The sequence below is a fragment of the Engystomops pustulosus genome, chromosome 6 (genome assembly GCF_040894005.1).
Source record: "Engystomops pustulosus chromosome 6, aEngPut4.maternal, whole genome shotgun sequence".
In the NCBI taxonomy this organism is placed as follows: domain Eukaryota; kingdom Metazoa; phylum Chordata; class Amphibia; order Anura; family Leptodactylidae; genus Engystomops; species Engystomops pustulosus.
The window spans coordinates 32007916-32030020 of NC_092416.1; the positions used below are offsets into that span (position 1 = coordinate 32007916).

General features: G+C 43.3%; 1 protein-coding gene across 16 annotated transcripts in view; it reads right to left on the reverse strand.

The window, feature by feature from the left end:
- PHLDB1 (pleckstrin homology like domain family B member 1) overlaps nucleotides 1-22105 on the reverse strand; it is a 92869-nt gene that overhangs the window by 13269 nt on the left and 57495 nt on the right. For 10 of the 16 annotated variants that reach the window (XM_072155554.1, XM_072155549.1, XM_072155547.1 and 7 more), the window contains 9 exons: nucleotides 15336-15611; nucleotides 14183-14326; nucleotides 13449-13586; nucleotides 9959-10087; nucleotides 4924-5079; nucleotides 4124-4234; nucleotides 3524-3613; nucleotides 1531-1713; nucleotides 270-422 (listed from right to left, as the gene is read on the reverse strand). In XM_072155554.1, the coding sequence (XP_072011655.1) occupies nucleotides 270-422; nucleotides 1531-1713; nucleotides 3524-3613; nucleotides 4124-4234; nucleotides 4924-5079; nucleotides 9959-10087; nucleotides 13449-13586; nucleotides 14183-14326; nucleotides 15336-15611 (1380 nt within the window). Of the gene's footprint in view, nucleotides 1-269; nucleotides 423-1530; nucleotides 1714-2647; nucleotides 2738-3523; nucleotides 3614-4123; nucleotides 4235-4923; nucleotides 5080-9958; nucleotides 10088-13448; nucleotides 13587-14182; nucleotides 14327-15335; nucleotides 15612-22105 lie in introns of all 16 variants that reach the window. The other 6 variants (XM_072155545.1, XM_072155552.1, XM_072155558.1 and 3 more) reach the window with 4 other exon arrangements.

Here is a 22105-nt window from a genome sequence, read left to right on the forward strand (position 1 = left end):
CGAATGGACCGGGTAAGTAAATCTGCCCCAATGTGTAGATGACAACCAGACCATCATATCATGTCTGATATAGTCACACATGAAGAGTAGCCACAAGGCAAATGACAACAAATCCCTCCAATGATACTAGATTTTACATCTACTGACTTTACAGCCAATGTCCGTCAATGGTGGAGGACTAGGTTATCATCACAACACATCACTCTTTAAGGTTAACCCCGCTGGTTTCCTAGGTCCAAAGCATCACCGAAACCGCATGAAGAGATTACCTGCTGGAATTTACGAGAAGTATGAGATTTAGCAGGAAGGGGGGGAGGGGAAGGATGAGGAATGCTACAAGGATCAGGAGAGACTTTCTGGGGGCGCTCTTCCAAGTCAGGAGCAGGTGCTGCAGGGTGAACCTCACAAGACAGAGAGTCCACCTGAAGACGCGGGACAAGAAATGAGAAGATAGAGTAGGTGCTGGGAAATGATGAGAGAATAAACATAACAACAGAATGGACAGAATAACTTTTAATAATGCTTTGCTTCCCTAGTGTGTGTCTAGATCAATCTCCTTCCCCTTCTGGCAGTAGACAGTCTCTTCTTACTCCTCCAAAAGAGGAGCTATACTACCCTGTACTACAAAGGTTCAGCTTCTTCCCAGACAAGCAGGATGGAAAGCCATCACTATTGGCTGTTCTGCAGTGGACCTGGTTGTAGAAGTTGTGACTGAGCATGCACGTCCACCGGTAGCCTGCTCATTAGGTGGACGTGAACACGGTGATACACTTGAAACACCTGGTGGTGCCACACTTTGTAGCTGCAGAAGTATCAAGCTGTTGCAAAATATTACTGTCACTAGATTCTACTACTGTTACACTGTGCTTTTTTTTGTGTGTTGCAAAATCTTACCTAACACGTGTGGCCTAAATTACCCCAAAAGTACACCCACATTTTGGAATATTGTTATGGTTTAAACTAACCTAGCAAATAGAAGATGAAAAGTTGGACAATCTAAAACTGTGCCAAGTTTATCCATATGTCGAACATTAAACACCTAAAACGTGGCCCATTATTTAAATATTTTTTTTTGTGATAATCCCTTAAATAATGATAAAAGGGAATCTATCAGGTCCTAAATTCCTCTATAATCAATAACAGTGCATAGTAAAGACCATAAATAGGAGCGGTATATGTGGCAAAAACTAATAGAGCAATGAATAGATAATTGTCTTTTTTAGGGAATATGCAAATTAGCTTGTGCTGCAAATGCACTCGTGGCGGGTTCACTTTGCCTAATTTTCTTATGGGCAATCATCACTCAAGCATAGACTGAAAATATCAGCTAAAGGGGCATCATTGGGAAGCAATTTCAGCTGCATTTGCAGCCTCCTGTAAGCAAATCTGAAAAATTAGGCACGCCCTCACTGCACTTGAAGCCCGATTTACAAATCCAAAAAATCCATAAAAATATTTAGGCCAGCAATCAGAATAAATGCATAAGTGGTGATATGGCGTTATACATAGTATGTATGTGGGTGAACAAACCTCCGTAGAGATGGAGGGAGAGGAGGAAGATGATGAAGAGGAGAGATGGATAGGAGAGGGATCTTCACAGGAAGGGACACAAGAGGCAGGTTTAGCACCACGGTCAGCGAGATGAGTAACATGAGGAGTAGGGGCTGGAGTCATATGTCCCAGTATGTCATGAAGTTGGTCTAAAGTGATGTACTAGAGAAAATACAGCACATGGATTACAGCAAAGGACTGGAGGAAATCTGGATAGAGAAAAATCAAGGTCATTCAACCTGCAATACAACTTATACATCTTAGGAATGCAGAAAGCTCCAGAGCTCCCTCTTCTGGCGGGAGAATTTTTACTTTTTTTTTCTTAAATTTGCATTTACCCCCAAAATACTACTAAAAGGTTATCAAAGAATCATATGTAACATGTAACATGTATCATGCATTGGCTAAAAAGAATTGGGAAAAGCAATCAATATCAAAACGGTGGGGGTCCATAACTTGGCACCAGAAGCGATTGAGAGCCTACGGATATTGATGGTCTAGCATAAAGGAAATACTATTTATATTGTGATGCTGGAAAACCTGCATTTAAAGGAGATTTGTGGGCTGCTTTACTAGTGATGATCTACCTATAGCGAACTGGCAATAATTTGAGTGCACTAGTGACCTTATGCCACCACACTATGGCCAGAGCCAGAAGCAGATCGCCCGGTCCATACAGTACTGACAACAGATTTGCACTATTTGCACTACTAATGACTTTAGAAGGACAGACCTGAAATTTAGGTTCAGAGTCTTGCGTTCCGCCTGACCTGGATGTGTTGCTTCATGGGAAGCATGGCTGTAATTGGCCAGGTATGTCCACCGGGTGTTCACCTGCCCAATCACAGAGACGCTTAGTTGTTAGCTACCTATCTGGTTGCCCTGAAGCCCATCAGCAACATGTCTGCGTTACATGGAGCTGCCGAACGGAGGACGCCGATTCTAAAGTTCAGGTCCTTTTATCTCTACTAATGACCTATATTTTGGATAGGCAACTAGTAGTAAAGGAGCCTCCAATAACCCTTTAAACCCTATAATAGGATAACAAAAAAAACATGCAGTTTTAGCATTTTAATAGCAGAAGTCTGTATTGTACCTCGGAGTCAGCTATGAGCGATGTGAGAGAGGGGAAGGGATGAGGAGAGCTGCCGCACAAGCGGAGAGCATCAGCCACACACAGGTATTCCTAAAAGCAAGTAAAGCAGTGGAAAGGAAAAAAAAACAGAGAAAAAGCGAAGAACACAGCACAGGAGCATAAGATAAAGACCCCAAAGGTCATAGAGAAAGCAGCGAATAAAACCAGGCACTAATAGTATATGCAGGAAGCTTCATAATCCTCTAATCCCATGCTGCCGCACACGTCTGCATAGTCACAGCTGCAGCCAATATCAGCGGGGTGCACCCACAAGACAAGGGGATGTTCATACAGTTTTTCACTGAAAATTATGTAAAATTTATGTGGCTTACACTGCATACATAAAATCCAGTAGCAACATAGTGCTCCAGTTCTTTATAAAAACTTTGCTGCAGATTCCTTACAGATTTGCGCAAAGTTTTTGGCAGAAATTATAGGATATAGATTTTGGTGTTGCAGCCAAGTGGATGAGGACGGGAAGGTAATCTAGTAGGAGTATGGGGGAACAGGCAGCCATGTACACGAGGCTAAAAGAAGAAGATCTCCTGAGCACAGCGCAAGTATCCCAACGCAGCGCCAAATTCCTCACCTCGGCTCAATCATGGCTGACCTGACAGCGAACCATGTAAGCTCACGTGTAATATACTGCACTCATTTATGTCAGCCATGAAATATAGACATTGGCCTTGCGATAAACCTAACACATCTCTAAAACATGCGCATGCAATCGAGCCCTGCATTGCATTTACTATTCCCGAATACTGCTTGGGCTATCCAAATCTCAAAACATCTCATAAAGCTACACATCGAACTTTCTATGGGAGAGACCTCTCTTACCTCTCGAAGGGCAGATGATCCACTTAAGAATCCCCGGCGTCCTGATAAGGTTTGATATCTCCTTTCTAACTGAACCAACTTTTCCTTTTCCTGCAAATACACAAAATACAAAAAAAAACAAAAAAAAACCATGAGAACATGTTGTGCAATCCTAAATACAGAACATTTAGGTGTGGAACGTAGTGTGGACAGGGAAAGTACACAAGTCTCCTAAGAGTTGTAGGCCAGTATCCTAAAACCTGTCATACCTGGTAGAATCGGATGTATATTTCTCTACTGTTTCTGGGTGTGTGTTTATGTGTGGTTACATTTTGCAGATATAACGGATGAGGTTAATTCATGTATGTGTGCAGCACTGCAGAATATGTTGGCAATATTTAACTATTTTTACTATGGTCAGTGACTTTGAGAACTTTTGATACTTAGTGCTGAGTTATGTAATGACTTCTGCTCCCTAGAAATAGCAATATATCTTTACCAATGCTCAGCTAAAAGATCCTGCCCTATTATTGTGGTAATCAGCATGCGGACTAGACCCTATGACCATTCTCTCCATTTCTCAACCATGTTATCTGGGTGTTATATGTGTGTTCACCATACCTTGTGTAGCTGCAGTAACGCGGCACTTCTTTCCTGACCAAGATGTTCGGCGTCCTGTGATGCTTGGAGGCGAATCTGATTTGCCTGATGCTCCAAGGCCGCCAGGCGTTCCTTGTAGATGAGAGTAATACACGTCAGACATTGGGCATCACTAAGCATGTTGTAAATCAAGCACAATCCACACGTAACGTATGCAGCATTAGCCCTCATTCACTCAGATGTTACACACGGCCGGATAGAGTAGGGAGGGGAAGTGAGCACACCCCTTTCTCCCCCAATACAGTGACCGCACCATGGATCCGGTTATGCATAGGACATGTCCTATGGCGGTTGGGTGACCGAGAGGGGAGACATTGGGGCAGATTTGCTTACCCGGTCCTGTCCTGATCCCGCGGCGCATTGTCCTACATGGATTCGGGTCCGGCGCGATTCACGAAGATCGTGTGCCCGAGTTCCTGCATCCGTCGCTGTAGTTCACCTGCTTCTTCGCGGTGCTTGTAAGTGCTTGATTTTACGACACAATTCCTTTTTTAAATTCCGCAGTTTGTCCGACGACCACGCAATTCGGCGCAAAATGGAAATCATCGGGAAACCCGAAGAAAGTGCGTTCGACGAACCCTTAGTAAATGAGCCCCACTGTGTTCTCACCTCACAGCGACCAGGTGCTATAGACCACTATGGGGCCATGATTTGGCTGCCAATTGTGTGGCCAGATCATGACCCCCATAATGGTCATGTGAATGGGGCATTACTGCAGATCTGCTGCAAAATCCACCCATGCAATATACCCATAAACGTACTTTCCGGTGAGCGATGCTTCTTTGGCAGTCTCCTTTATTCTTAAGCAGTTGTTGGCTTGTAGTCTCCCTCTCTTCTTCCAAGCGACTTTCCTTCTCCAGTTGTTGGAACTCAAGATCTTCAAACAGCTTCATCTGTGTCTCAAGGTGCTCAGATTCCTAAACCGAGGAACAGAAGTATCCGATATTATTACAGCGCTCCCTGGTACCGGCCATGGAGATATACTGAGAATGAAGCGCTGGATCACAATGAAAGATGCGGAGAGGTAGTTGATATGAAAGAGGTCTGAAGCTCACAGGACACAGCTACACGAGCATGCAGATACACAGGAGACATCAGAAGACATAGAGTATAGATGAAGCATAAGGCAGACGCATGCTTGGTGCAAGATGTGCCTATAAGCAACAGCCAACAAATATTATATTTTCCATCAAAAAGGCACCAAATCATGTAGTTGTTTTTGCAGATTTGCTGCAAAGGCTGAAATCTGCAATGAATCAACATGCAGCAGGTCAACATTTAAGCGTCATTTCCTTGCGGATATTGTCAGTGCTGTGGACTCTCTTCCTGCACTTCGACAGTAAAAAAAAAGAAAAATTGATGTATAAACACCCCTATGGGCAGAACCCAAATATAACCATATATCAGTTCATTACAGTTCCAAATTAGCACCCAGTGTTATTGGAAATCTACCTTTAAAGCCCATCATGATAAACCAGAGACACTTACTCATAGATCCAGGCAGCCGGACTGAGATAATTTTCTTATCCATGGCCTCCTTCCTTCTAAAATCAACTTTTATAATTATGCTGATTAGCCCAAAGGGCAGTTACACTATCCCCATGCTCTCTCAGCACTTCCCATTTAATTGGTCTGCTGTAATCTCACACAGTGGGAGGGGGGAGTGCTCCTACACAGTGTAAACGCATTTGAAGCTGCAGCCTGGAGGGGCTCTGGTAACGGCCCTAAGAACTCTTTATTAACATAATTTTTAAAGTTGATTTGAGACATAAGGAGGCCATGGATAAGAAATATAAGAAGATTCCCATAGTCATGGTGCCTGGATTTATGAGTAACTGCCCCAAGTTTATCATGATGGATTTTGAAGGTAGGTTTCCTTTAAAGGGTTTGTCTAAGCAGGACGTAAATATGCTGCAGATGCTCCACTGCGGATGTGAGCATACAACAGTACCAGGTGTTTTCTACTTTTACCCACAGACCTTTCAATTCCAATTTCCTAATGTACTAAAGGACCCTCCCTTCCATGCCTGATAACATCACATCGATCGTTCACCTGACCGCCAGGTTCTGTGTACATGAAAGTCATGAGGCCAGTGAATAGATGAGCGCCCACATGAATGAAGTCGTTATCTTAACGTGCCGCTGTAGCTGCTCAACCTAAAATCAAGGCTTCTGACCGGTCTCCGAATTGTTTCTGAGTGGTTTCTGCAGTCACATGCCGTTCCTGCAACACTGCTGAGGCCAATGATTGGCTGCAGCGGTCATGTGATAAAAGATGTTAAAACTTTTTAGACTGGCAAAAACAGGACACTGAAAACAGGGGAAAGTTTTTTAATTTCTACAATATTTCTAAGTCTGACAACCCCGTTTCAGATCTTATACAGCTACGGCACTGACTGAATCCTGTACCCAATTTAGGATTTGTGGCCTTGTACAAATTTTATGGTCTCCCTTTACGAAGAATGAAGTTTTAAAAATATGCTAATGAGCAGCAAGTGCTCTGGGAGGCTCGTTATTGCCTGTGCAGAAAGGGCTCTGGTCACACCCCACTTGCTTCTCATTTGCATATTTGACCATAAAATAATTCTTAACAAGGCCATATCCTACATCACGGTGCAAAGACAATTCAGTCAGCGATGTTGCTTTATAACGTATGAAGCAGGTGGTAGATTTCCTGTAATTTAGAACAAAAAAAAAATATAAAAAATTTAAACGCTTTACAGAAGAGAGTTTACTTCAGATGTGAACACAGATGCCCCTCTGATTATTATGGGAAACATCCTAACACAGAAGGGCTTGGCCCACTTCACACAAGCCACTATTATCAAGCAGCTGGCCCGGGTCCAGTACTAAATATTTCCACAAAGCCCCAGAGAAACGCTGTGGCCAAATTCAGCCAAACTACAGTGAGAAACTTTCTCGCAAAAAGGAAAATCAAAAATGCAAAATGGACATCCCTGAACGGCTTTAGACTTTTATTGTGTCACAAATGAAAATATTTCATTGAGAAATTATTATTTAAACAGGTCAAGGAAATTTAAGAAAAGCATTGAAAAGAAACGTATTTTGTGCTGTCCAAAAGCAACCAATCGGAGCACAGCTTTCACTTTTCAACAGCAGTATATGAAATGAAAGCTGTGCTGTGAGTGGTTGCCAAGAACTGTGTAGCAACCAAGATGATTTTTGAATGATGAATGAGGGCCCAAACCTTTTAGGATCTCATTTCTATATGGATAAATGATAGTTTCCAAAGCTGCACTACCCATAATTTTATGTAGTTCGTTTTCACAGGTCAGAGTGTTAGAAATTTATGTACTTCTCATTTTGGTCCCAAAAATACCAAGAACCAAGATATGTCATGGGAAACGTATTTGCAAAACCCAAAATATGTGACAGAGGTGGAAACAGCCTAAGGCCTTGTTCACACTGTCCGAAGATCAACTATAACAGACATAATTTCATTTTTTCAATTCACTGACCACAACACTGAAGTATAAATAAGGCCTAAAGTGGCCATAAAACGAGATGCATGTAGCCGAATCTATTAGTCATATCCAATGTTTATGTTGGTGCCCAAAAACTGGTAGAATAGGAAAGATCAGGCATGTTGGATATAATGTATACTCGCACAGGATAATAAATGTTTGAGGGGGGGCCTGTGTTTGCACCTCTGGTGGTTATCGATAGTATAAAATGGCTGTGGGTATGACGTCTTATGATGAGAGTATCACAATAGTAAGGTAGTAACTCGATATTAGTGCTATGTGTTAATAGATTGGTTTTAGAGAAAGGTTTATGCATGCAACATTTTTGAGAAAACCAGGTGTATGGGGGGGGGGGTGTAAATAAGTATATATATTATATATACACACATACACATCAGAGTCGACTAGTAAATACCTATAGGTAGATGGACAAGCCTAGCTGTAGTAGAGAACTGCATACAGTGTACAGAAAGTGCCTTACTACCAACATTTTGCCACCCTGGCTTGTTTTGTGGGTACAACAATGGGTGACCCAACATAACAAGATGCATTGGGGGATATTTTTCAATGGTTTAGTCATCCATCATGGAAGCCTCTAGTGGGAATAGAGCCTAGACACAACACTAGAAAGTCACAATGTTTTGGGGGGGGGTTTGAAAGATCTGATCCAAGGATAAGCTACAAAATCACATCCTATTACTGCTCAATGCTGAAGATATGCGGCTCAGCTGGTGGTCTGACCTCAAAGGCTCCGATGTTTATCTGCTAGAAGTCCAACCAGGTCTTAATGTGTTCTAGGGCCATGGGGTGGGGAGATACACAGAACTCCTAATGGACGTGGAGCCATGGTTGGTCTCCAAATGTGCTGGGGGTCTGGATAGGCGCTCCATTGAAAAGTTATGACCTGTCCCAAGATTGGGAAGGTGTAGATAGAGGGGCAACGCACAGTGCAGGCCACTGGCTGTGCCTCCTGCATGTCCACATAGCATAGAGGTTGCACAGTTTCCAAAAAAAAATTGTAATTTCCTGCTTATCGCTAGAAATTGTGATCATCTCAGTGCTTCTAGATCAGTGTATGGCATAGAAGAATTACTAAATCTACCCCCAGTGTATTATCTACCCTTAAGTTGATTAAACATATCGATCCACTAACTATATGTATGTGTTAGCGTTATACACTACCTGGGCTGCTTTCTGGTCTCATAGAATTATGTTGTGGACCACGCTTATTGTAACGAGGGGTTGGTGGTAGTCCCTCTAGCTGACAGGGCTTTGTATCACTGGGGGCTAGTGAAAGGGGTCTCAGCCCATCAGTGTTGTGAATAAGTGCTAAACCATGCCGGATGTCACGTGGGCAACATACTCTCACTTCATGTGCCCCCTCAACACATGCTTAAAAACGATATTAAAGGTAACCTACCAACAGGATCAAGGATTACAAACCAAGCACAGGTACATCATGCTGGTGTGTGCCCTCTCCGGCAGGATCTGCTTTTTTAGCTCCTTTTTTTTGTTTACAAAATTAAAGGCTGAGGGGTTCCCGGATCCATAGCTATTTATTGAGCCCGTAGCCCCTGATTTTTTAAAACAGTTTTTTTGGTAAAAACAGGGTAGTAAGAAGGTAATAGAAAAGCAGATCCGGTCAGAGGGGACACACACACCTGCATGTAAGTGTGCTTGGTTTATAATCCTTCATCCTGGTGGTAGATTTATGTTCAGCTGACTCGTATGAAGCTCTTTGATCCCTACCATCATGGTAATTGAAGGGGTCATAGCAGTGGTTTGGGTTGCATCCTCCCCCATGTTTCTCCACTGTAGCGCTAAACCACTGAGACATGCACTTCATTCTCAAAGGTTGGACCCCAACTGATGAAATATCCCGGTGATATATTACTATTAAAAAAAAATGTAACTAAAAAAATTGGAAAACATATCAATTTTCACTAATATGCACAAATAAAAAAAAGCTACTTCACTTAAAAGGATTGGTGCAAGATTGAGCCCCAGGCAGAGCATGCCGCCTGCCGCTCCATTCATTCTCTAAGGGTCTGTCCCATAGACAGTAAATGGAGCGGAAATCTAGAGCAGAATAAATGAATGAATGGAAATGAGGAAACAAATGGATCAACGAGGAGAAGCAAGATTAAGCGCTGCAATAAAGACAATGACATGACGTAGATTAGTCAGCGAGAGGTAAGGGTGATAACGTGAGTGCCACACAAACCTGTCCACGTCACAACGAAACATACAAGAGCTGCGTAAATGTAATGAGTAACAGAGAGGGGTGCCAGTCCACTAGTGGCAGACTGACCCGTGTGAGCTGGCACTGCACTTGCTCCCTGAGAGCTTCGGGGCAATTATGGAGTTGTCTCTGGAGGTCATGGTGAGAAAGCTGAACGCTCTGCATTTCCATCCTTTGCTGCTCCAGTTTCTCCCGCACCTTAATCCCGTGTTGGGGGTCATCCAAAAGACAAAAAAATGGGGAACAGGACACTGCACTGTAACCTCAGCCATGCACAGCCATATAGATGTAGGACGTAATCAAAGGGTTAAAGGGGGAACAGAGAGATCGAAAGATTAAGACAAAAAGGCTGAGATATAAGGAATATGGAAATAGTAGAAAAGAGTGGATGATAAGGCATCGGAGGGGGGTACCCCAAAAGCTCAGCTTCACTGCCAGAGGACACTGCAACAGCTCTCTCTAACATATTAGAGACAACGGGTCACCGCCTACAATAGCTACATGTAAGGCGTGTGTGTACTGTGCTCTACCTCTACTACTACTACACACAGGCAAACATCAGGCACCAGCGATTCCCAACCTCCGGGACGTGGATTATTGCCGGATTTGAAGAATTTAGAAAAAGAGAAGGTTGGGAACCATCAAGAAATTCTCATTTCTATTACACAAAATTTCAGTACTTACCTACGGCGACTACAGCATGCAAAGTGAGAGTGGGAGGGAGGTTAGTAGAATTAATCCAGGTTAATAATCACATGACATTAATATATATGGTGGACATGAAATACGGCTATATAGTCATAACCACAGCGTAATAAACACAGACTACATATCGACAGCTCCCGATTCTCCCGTTCATGGCTACTATGAAGACTAGAAGTTCTAAAAGGGAATGTATCCAAACTTTATATTATTTTGGACTATTTAAAACCAGATACAGACACATTCTTTTTTTCCCCCCAATTATTTATTACTATACAGTCCTTACATGGGTGGGGGGGCAGACATTGTAGTCTGGAAGTAACACATTATGGGAGTGTGTTGTGGGCATGCTCTGTGACCTGTGCAGAGGAGGGGAAAGGAGGCGAGCCGTGATGGGTTCTCCAGCAACATACAAGTTACAACCTATCCACAGGATACGGGCTAAATTGATTATCGATGGGGGTCTCTGTGCTGGGGGTCACAAGAACGGGGGTCCGTTGAACTCCCATTGTAGCTCGAGATGAAGAGAGCAGCCGGTTGCGGATGCGACGGCTGCTCTCTTCATCTCTGGCGCTGACAGTGATTGCCAAGTACGGCGCTCAGCAATCTCCGTCAGGGCCAGAGATGAATAGAGTAGCTGGAGAATGTGCAACCGGCTGCTCTTTTCATCTTTAGCTAAGATGGGAGTGTAACGGACCCCCGTCATCGTGATCCGATCAGCAAGTTAGGCCTGATCCTGTACGTCTGTGCAGAACCCCTATAATGGTGTAATCCAGTCTATGCCAAGTCATTACTGAAAAGTGATTTCTACACAAGAGGAAGTTTAGTCCAATAATAAGTGAAAATAGCAAGATTTCAGTATTTTAATATTATCACTATTGAAAAGTGATCTCTATAGATAAGGAAGTCTAAGATAATAAGTGAAAATTGCAGGATTTCAATATTTTATTATTATCACTAATGAAAAGTGATCTCTAAAGAGAAGTTAATTATTATTATTTTTTATATTGTAGTAAAAAAAAAACCTTAATATATACTATGTATTATATTTGACATTAAACTGAGTTTTAAAGATTTGTCTGACCATACATTCCCTTCTAGAACTGAAGCAGTAGCAATGAAAACCGGATGAAGCTCAATTTTCTACTAAGTTACCCCAAAAGTCTATAATCATTACTTTTTACACCTTACACATGCAAGTATAGACTATGAATAGAAGATGGGACTTGTCGTTGCTTGTCAGTCGTCGTTTCGTAGAGAAGCTTATAGGCAGCTGTTGTTTTTTTTCAATGTACTGAAGTCTATTACCCCCCACTCCATGCAGAAAGACTGTGCATCAAAGAGCAAATCCACATTGGAAAAGTTTTGGGGACAGAAATCAAGTATCTGAACCCTTAGATGCCAGACTATACGTGTACATTTGCCTTACCTTGGTGATCTGCTAAATAATCAGGTAATGCACAAAATGTAAACAGGGGTAAATCAGGTGCCCCCCGATTTACCATATATTAAGGGTTATTACTACCAGACGATAATCAGCCAGAAAAAAAGCATACATGCCACGTGCCTATGTTATTTTATTTATGTTATTTATCAATAAACACAGGGCTTGTCTTTTGTGGGATGAGATGCATTTATCTATAAACACAGGGCTTGTCTTTTGTGGGATGAGATGCATTTATCTATAAACACAGGGCTTGTCTTTTGTGGGATGAGATGCATTTATCTATAAACACAGGGCTTGTCTTTTGTGGGATGAGATGCATTTATCTATAAACACAGGGCTTGTCTTTTGTGGGATGAGATGCATTTATCTATAAACACAGGGCTTGTCTTTTGTAAAATGAGTTGTAATTATCTATAAACCAGGGCTCTTCTTTTGTGTGATGAGTATTATTTATCTAAAAACACTCAGAGCTTGTCTTTTGGAGGGATGAGTTGCAATAATCCATATATGCATCAACACAGGGCTTGTCTTTGGTGGGCTGAATTGAATTTATTTATAAACACAGGGCTTGTCTTTTGTGGGATGAGAAGTTTTTATCTATAAACGGTGGGTTTGTCTTTTGTGCGTTAGTGGTACTTTCTGTAAACACAGGCCTTGTCTTTTGTGCGAAAAGTAGTATTGATCTGTAAACACAGACTTTGTCTTTTGTGGGATGAGTTGTATTTTCTATGAATACAGGGTTTCTCTTTTATTGGATTAGTTGTATTTTTCATCAGCAATATCTATATGCTATACAGGGACACATCCCACAGCTGCATACACAGAGGCCCTGATACACATCTATACAGGGACACATCCCACAGCTGCATACACAGAGGCCCTGAAGGTTGCTGGACAAATGTGATTAGTTTTCTATACAAATACATTAAGACCCTTTTGTATGTGATCAGCTCAATATAAAGAAGTACATCTAGCAGGACACTGGCTGTATGTGATCAGCTCAACATAAAGAAGTACATCTAGCAGCACACTGGCTGTTTGTGATCAGCTCAACATATTTTCTCCTTACTGTATAAACACCCTCAGGTCTCCATGCACAACACATTGCATTAGCTGTACATTAGATGGAGCTCTGACAAGAGGCAGGCTTATTCTGCACATTGTTAAAGAGTTGCTGTCAGGCCTCTCTGGCAATGGAAGAATACACGTAATATTTCTGGATTGTACATTTTTTTGATCAACCAGAATTGAACCGCTTATAACAGTCAATAACAAAGTCTCTCCCCACTCAAAAGTTCAGAAAAGTAAAAAGAACCACAAGTTGGAAAAATAGGGACAGAGAGAAAAAGAGCTCTGAGGAGGGGGATACACCCAGTACTGGGGCAAATAAGGGCATGTCATATTTGGTACCTTCTCTTTTTCCTTCTGGATGTTACTTTCCAATGCACTGAGACTGTCCTGAAGCTGCTGCACCATCCGCTGCTCCTGCTGCAGCTGAGAAATCTCCGCCTCCCGCTCCCCCTGTAGGAGGGCGCGCTCCACCTCTGCCTACAAGGAGAAAGGACAAATATGTGGATCACAGTTAGAAAACAATTTTTGTCCTACTGCAAATTGAACTGCTACAGACAGTTGTCTTACAGCCGGCGGCCAGTTGTCTTACAGCCGGCGGCCAGTTGTCTTACAGCCGGCGGCCAGTTGTCTTACAGCCGGCGGCCAGTTGTCTTACAGCCCGCGGCCAGTTGTCTTACAGCCCGCGGCCAGTTGTCTTACAGCCCGCGGCCAGTTGTCTTACAGCCCGCGGCCAGTTGTCTTACAGCCCGCGGCCAGTTGTCTTACAGCCCGCGGCCAGTTGTCTTACAGCCCGCGGCCAGTTGTCTTACAGCCCGCGGCCAGTTGTCTTACAGCCCGCGGCCAGTTGTCTTACAGCCCGCGGCCAGTTGTCTTACAGCCCGCGGCCAGTTGTCTTACAGCCCGCGGCCAGTTGTCTTACAGCCGGCGGCCAGTTGTCTTACAGCCGGCAGCCAGTTGTCTTACAGAATATGAGACAAAATCAGACCATTGGAAAGAAAGGAAACATGGCAGGTGGGGCTGGTATATCTTTATTAAAGGGAGCAGGACCAGGTACGGAAAGATGGGGCACTTACCTCTTGTGCACTCTCCTGTAATTGCCTTTCAAGTTCTGTCACTTTGTTCTTCAGCTGATCCACGCGACTTAACGTCATCCTGCGCTGCTCCTCCACAACCAGTAACTCGCCGGCAGCATTGCCGGGTGATACAGCATCCTCCTGCTAGGGATGAAAGAGAAGCGATTAGTAATTAAATTGCACTTTTTTATAATTTGCCATCTGACTTGCTTTTCAACTCAAAAATAGTACATTCCCATTTTAAGACCCACCGCCCCATAGGACCCCCAATCAGACTGATTTGAGACGGACAGTCAGGAACGCTACCGATCAACCGATTCCTATTTTCTCCGTCGATGGAATCAACAAAGAGACGAGAGATGCAAGTACAGCTCCCCTTCAACACTTAGTGTCCACATTGTGTAATTGCACCACTTTTGTAGTAACACAACTTTAATACCGTCTTATTACGCTACGGATTTTCCTGGCTTGTATTTTCATACATTCTTGTGAGATTTTTTTCCCACACTCATCGCGACACCCCCTGGGGGCAGTGACGCCATGAGACGAGTACACAGCATTAACTGAGCGGTGACAGTAGATTGATACTGACAACAGGTGCACAAGATTGTCTAACCAAAGCCAACCATGTGAGCAGTACTACATACATACATACATACATTGTACTACATAATACATACATTGTATATTCAGTATACATGGGCTGAAAACTACAATCGCTGCCAAGTCCGCTTATCTTAAAGGGGGTCGTCCCAGGAATTCAATGTTATCCCCAAACAAGACAATATGCCAATTAGTGGGAGTACATCTGCTGGGACGCCCCCCACTCAAAAGCAAAGAGGACCCCGTTACCCTTAATTAATGTAAAGGAAGGTTGAGCTGTGTTTGGCCATGGGTCAGACCACACAACATAAATGCTTAGATTGAGGAAAACATTGAATAATGGTACAGTCCATCTGAAGGCTAATTCAAGGCTTTCTGTAGCTATGGCATCTGCAAGGTCTCTATGGCAACAGACAACAAACATGCACAATGTAGTCAGGTGCTGTAGTCACTCTTTTGTGACTGTCTTCTACATTATAACATTATAGATGATATATAAAACCCATAGAGATCACTACATACTGCTACTATATGTTCCTGGAGGGTTTACCTCATGTTGGGTGCTCTCCGTGCTGCTATTTTCCTCTTTCTGGGTCTCTTCTTCATGTTCTCGTTGTGCTTTATTTTGGTTGTTGCTATTTTCATGAGTGCGATCCTTAGCACCGTCCCAGGATGGCCTCCTTGTATCCAGGGATATGGGATCTTCCAGTTTAGTACCAAGAGATGGGAAGGAGCATAGTTCGTCGAGCCGCGCCGGGCTGCTGGTATCATCCGACTTACTGTACTCGGCACAAAGATTCAGAATGGTCTCCAGTCTCTGCCGCTCCTACAGAAATACATCCGGATTACATAACACGACCAACACAAAGTGAGAGCAATAACATTGGAAAGCACGGAACCCAAATATACATCAAGTTGCGTATGGCCTGGCTGCCCCGGTAATCTCTATGGGGTGGACAGAGATTGCCGGACATGCACAACTGACTGCTCCGCTCATCTTGGGTAATGACAAGGGGTCCGACAGGGATACATCGGACCCCCCATCCTTGTGATCTGTGTGGGTCTCATTACGGAGGCCCCCACCGATCAGCAATTTAGGCCCTATCAACAGCATAGGGCAGGGGTAGGGAACCTATGGCTCGGGAGCCAGATGTGGCTCTTTTGTTGGCTGCATCTGGCTCTCAGGCCTTTAATAAATAGTGATGGCTGCTGTGTGTCTGTTAGACTGATCACCGGACACTGACAGCGATGTTACCGCTGCCTACGTCCTTTGTATGACCCAGGCGCTATCACCGCTATGATCCGAGCCTGGGTCAAAGAGAAGAATGTGGGAGCAATGAGGAGATGGCTGCAGGGAGCGCTGGTAAGTGAATATTCTTTTTTTTTTTTTGCTGTGGCTACCTATCTACTTGGGGGGCGTGTGCTGTGGCTACCTATCTACTTGGGGGGCGTGTGCTGTGGCTACCTATCTACTTGGGGGGCGTGTGCTGTGGCTACCTATCTACTTGGGGGGCGTGTGCTGTGGCTACCTATCTACTTGGGGGGCGTGTGCTGTGGCTACCTATCTACTTGGGGGCGTGTGCTGTGGCTACCTATCTACTTGGGGGCGTGTGCTGTGGCTACCTATCTGGTAGCCGCCGGTCTTTATAGGAACCCAGGAAGTGGGCGGTGCCAATCAGCGGCGCACTGGCCAGGAGGACAGGAGCCGGAAAGTGGTGGGTTGAGTGAGCTTGGAAAGGGGTGCCGCCATGGAGAGGGGGCACAGGTGTGCCTGCGATCCGAGACACTGGGACTACCTATCTACTGGGGGGCATGTGCATATGGTACGGCACTTACGGAAGAACATTTTAAAATATGTGGCGTTCATGGCTCTCTCAGCCAACAAGGTTCCTGACCCCTGGCATAGGGCCTAACATGTTTTGTGGGAAAACTCTTTTGAAGAGCCACATTTTACCTCATTAAGTTACCATCCCACTTAGGAAGGGTATGAAATGTTCTTTCTAGAATTCGTTCTTTTATGCGAGATCTCATGTCGTTACCTATAATAATGCTCCTCTAAAGAAAACGGGATAGGAGTTGCTTTCATAGACTGAAAATAGGCCCCTTCCAACCGCCCCCCGCCCCACCCAATCTTCACTTCTATATAACCCATTAAAGATAAGAATCTCATCTTGCAAATTGCATCAGGCTTGTGGTTCTGTGAGCTACAGAACAAGAGATATGGACAGTTGGGGGATCTGGACAGTTGGGAATAGTTTTTTCTCTGCAGCTCAGTTGGGAATAGTTTTTTCTCTGCAGCTCAGATTCCAAACAATTTCTTTAACTCACAGGTCGACAAGCCTGATGCGATCTGGAAAATGAGATGATCTATAAAACGACAGAAAAAAAAAATCATGTTTCTAGCTTCTATAGAACCAAAGATATAGGGGCGTCTGAAATAACAATTTCCCTGCAGCCTCTAAACTTGACTCATCTCTGGCAAAATATGACCCTTTTCTGCTCACGTTCACTTGACTTTGGAGAAAATTTATATTATAGCTTAACAGCTGAGATTTCACATAAAAGATAGAATCCTAGGAAGGACATTTCATCCCCAACCTGTGGGGACTAGTAGTTTAATGGGGTAACATCGGGTGACAGGGTCTCTTTAAGAGGGGAAAGAGAATGCAGAATGTGGACATCAGATCCCAATCCGTGTTGCTATTGACGTCTGTAGTTCTTCATTTATAGTGGACGTTGCGATGTGATGTTATTGGGGCGGCTGCGGAGACAGCCGGATATTAAAGGGATATGAAGCTTATCTGATGTACGGGATAACACATGGGCCTCGCTCACATACTTCCCTGGGGGCTCACGCAATATTATCTGATGCTTCTGAGATTTCTACCTTCAGGCCAATGCACATTGTAATGCCAGAAAAAAGCGCCAAGTCAGCAGATTAGGACGCAAGTTATCACATACAAGTCACTCTCGTTATTACTCGTAAGCAACTTTATATATCTTCATATCAATGACCCCCATCAATACTCAGAATGAAAGGGAGGAAGCAGCGGGGTAGTGCCTGTTCCTCTTCATCAATTTCCCCAATGTGACCCCAATCACGTGTACGGATCCCGCTGAAGTACCTTGCACACTGAAAGGGGGCGCTGTGCTCGTTTATTAATATTAGCAAAACACCCACCGGTAACACCCACAGTCATTGCTTGCTCCGATCACAGGTGTTACCCCTTCAAAATGCCAGTGTGGGCATCTTGACAGTGATAGTCCCTCAGGGGATGGGGTGGGTGACAATATGTCTCCATGGACAGTACTTTAGACAGATCTGTAACAGTCTGTCCTTGGCAGACCGCAACAGATCTGCAGTATTTTTACGACAATACAGCTGTATAGCAGTATATGTTATGTGCGATCAGACCCCCTATGGTGCAAGTATCCTAGTGGGCCTAATAAACAGTAAAAAAAATAACTAGGTTTATAAAAAAAATATATATATAATAATAATAATAATAATAATAATAATAATAATAATAATAATATCAGAAAAAGATCAGAAATAATAAACAAGAAATAAACAAGGAAAATCATAAACATGTCAGGTATTACCGCATCTCACAAGTCCTGATCTATCGAAATAAAAAGTTATGCCCAGCGGTGAACCCCTTAAAGGAAAAGAACGCCCAAAATTTTAGGCGTTCTGCAAAAATTACACCTACACAGGTCCATAAAGTGAAGTATGAAAAAAAGTCATCAGCGTCAAAATGAAGAAATGTTTTTACATTTAAAAAAAAAAAAAAAAAATTTCAATGTATTAAATCTTGTATCCCAGTGATTCTACCAACCTTAAGGATTAAGGAGAGGTGTCATTTGCAGCTCACAGTGAAAGCCATGTAAACAGGACCCGCAAGGAAACACAGGCGGTCCCCAACTTACAGACAACCCATAGTTATAGACCCCTCTGACCTCAGGTGAAGCTCCCTGGATGTTACTATAGTCCCAGGCTGCACTGATCAGCTGTAAGGCGTCTGTAATGAAGCTTTAGTGATTATCCTTGGTCCCATTACAGCAAAAAATGTTAAAACTCCAATTGTCACTGGGGCAAAAAAAAATTTTTAGTCTGGATCTACAATTATAAAATATACAGTTTCGACTTACGCACAAATTCAACTTAAGAACAAACCTCAGGACCCTATCTTGTACGTAACCCGGGGACTGCCTGTAATGCAAATGTGCTTTGTCAATTTCACAACATTTGGTATTCGGAAAGATAAAAATCATGGATTTTTTAAGGCGGGGAGTAGAAACCAGAAACATAATATTGAAAAATAGGCATCGGAGGGAAGGGACTAATTTTTTTCGCAGAAATCCAAGATGGCGGCTCTACATCAAAAGCCGTCACGGACGAGAACCGCATACGACAAAATTAAATCGCCGACAACAGAGAATTTTCGAGAATGTCTGTCAGATTAAGGAGGGATTTACAAAAGATTAATTTCTATGGCAATACAACAGTATACAACTGAGTACAGGCAGATTTAACCTTTTAATCATAAGTTCCGGACCTTAATACATAATTTTTTTTTTTTCATTTTTTTTTTTTAAGGATTGCTGTGGATTTGTTCGAAAAAACAAGAATATCATGAAACAAAATATTAAAGTGACTGCTCCCTATCTGAAGCAAGGGTACGAACTTGTCAGGCGAGCACCCACTACAGGTCAGTACAGGACAAACTAGCATAACTTCTTAACACAGCGCAGAAGGAGAACGGAGACCATACAGAAAAAAACAAGTCTCAAGTTAAAAGGAAATCTACCATAAAATCCATTATAATAAACCAGGGACATTAATCATAGATCCAGGCACCGTGACTGTGATAATCTGTTATCCATGGCCTCCCTCCTTCTAAAATAAACTTTTACGAGTATGCTGAAGAGCTTTTGGGAGAGGGGGTGTAGATTCAGAGGCCATTACACTGTACAATAGCAATTCACCCTCCCGCTGTGTGCTAAAACTGCCTAATGCAGTGAGATTACAGAGATCAGGCAGAGAGAGGGGTGAGTACTGAAGGAGCAGGTGGAGGGGCAGTGTAACGGCCTATGAAGTTACAGCATAGAGCAGCAGCTTAGAAAACACCCCCATTGCTGCAGCCAATCACAGACCTCAGCACACACGGCACAACACTGAGTAACCTCAGGACAATACAAAGCAGAATAAGTTAGGTTTATCCATTGTATGATCTATGTGACGTCACATATACTGCTCACATATGGTGGGGAACTTCTGAAGACGGGGAGTTTTTAATTACAGTAAATTGCTAAGTAGTTTTATATTTAGATCCTTAATTAAAAATCATTCTCCTTCAAGGAAACCCCACAGACAAGATAATGAAATCCATATCCTGCACCACACACGCATGTTATTTATAGCAGGGAAAAGGGGTTATCCAAGTCTACAGTCATCATGCGAATTTCATGCCCCGCACTGATGCCCCCTGATTATCATAAGGAGGTCAGACATTGCATGGACTCCATGATGAGCTCTCAATTGTCCTTCTAAACCCACCAAATATATACAACACCCATTACAAATTTTTAATAAATTGAGTTGAAAATTCGCTGTCATACATCCAAGACCATAGCATAAAGGACATCTACCACCAGGATGAAGGATTGTAAACCAAGCACACTGACTTACGGGTGTGTGCCCCTACTGGCAGGAACTCCTCTTCTTACAACTTCATTAGGACCTTGTTTTTTTTACGAAAATATATGTTAAAACTTATGCAAATGAGCCCAAGGGGCTCTGGGTTCCGTAAACGTCAATGGAGCCCCTTAAGCTAATTTGCATATTTTTTTTTTTTAACAACAAGGGTTTAAGAAGATAAAAAGAAGATCCGATTCTGCCAGAGGGGGCACACACCAGTATGTCAGTGTGCTTGGTTTGCAATGCTTCATCCTGGTGGCAGATGTCCTTTAACTCGAGGAAAAACAAAGGATCGGACATCATGTTTCTACATCCTGTACAGAACAAGGGTCGGCCAACCACATCAAACAAAATTAGATGGTCGATGAGTGTAATTATCCGTGACCCCCCCCTACGGCACGCTGCTGCCCTGCTTCAACATCCTGCTTCCACATAAACTAAGTTTAGTGTAGAAAGTATTCTGGGATTACCTAAAGATAGATTGAGGTTTGGAAGGTGATTGGAACCTACCATCAGATCAGGTAGATTTCTGATGGTAGGTTTCCTTTAAGCCATCTCTTCTGTTGGGGAATCTCCATCAGGAAAACAAAAGATTAGAGACTCAACATATCAATCCCATCTAAACCCATCCACATCATGTAGTCCAGCAGTCCGATGCAAGGGTGTAGGAGCACTTTAAGCAGTGGAGTCGACGTTTCAACGGAAAGGGCGAAGAATCAAAAATAACAAGTGTATTATGACGATCCCATCTTACTCCAAACTTGTGCAGTAAGAACGACAGCCAAACACATAGTGCACATTAGATAATCACTTAATTCAAGCCTAACGTCTATGCCCATCTCAAGCCGTGATCAGATACCTCTGGATTAGACATTTCTATAGGAAAAACAAAGTATCGGACACACTAAGAATATCATGACCATACCGTCTTACGCCAAACATGTGTAGAACGAGCATCTGCCAACCACTCTTAGGCTACATTCACACACATGTATGGGGGACGTATATACGGCCGACGTATATGCGGCCGATATACGTCCCCCATACACTTCTATGGGCTCACGACATGTCCTATCTTTCCCCGTATTACGGCGCCGTGCGCCATTAATTCCTATGGAGAGGGGCGGGGTTGAGCTGCGCTCACCTCCTCCTCCGCTCCCCGCGCTGCCGTGTGCCCGCCATGCTACGGCGCGGCGGGCTCACGGCAGTGTGAATTTAGCCTTACATAGTACATAGTTATCCAGTATAAGTCTAACATGAATGGCTACCAAAACCAATAGTAGAGGCTTCTCTGCCTTAAAACCCAACAGCTTGTCCTACTTTCCATCGGCATCTGCCATCGGAGAAGAGGTGGAATACACAAGTGACAGTCAGTCTTGCCGAAAACGGCTTGGTGGGCCGACTTTCATATAACATGCATAAATAGTAAGAACCTTCCAAACTCTCACAAGATCAATAGAAAATCTATAGCAAATGGTTTAAACTGACAATTCACAGGGCAACGAGAAGTAAAAAAGTATAATAAAGTATGAGAAGAGAAGGCTATAGATACTACACAGTGCCATACCTCCTGTCTGACGTCCGATGCCCTTTTGCTCTGTGCTAAACTGAAGCGGTAA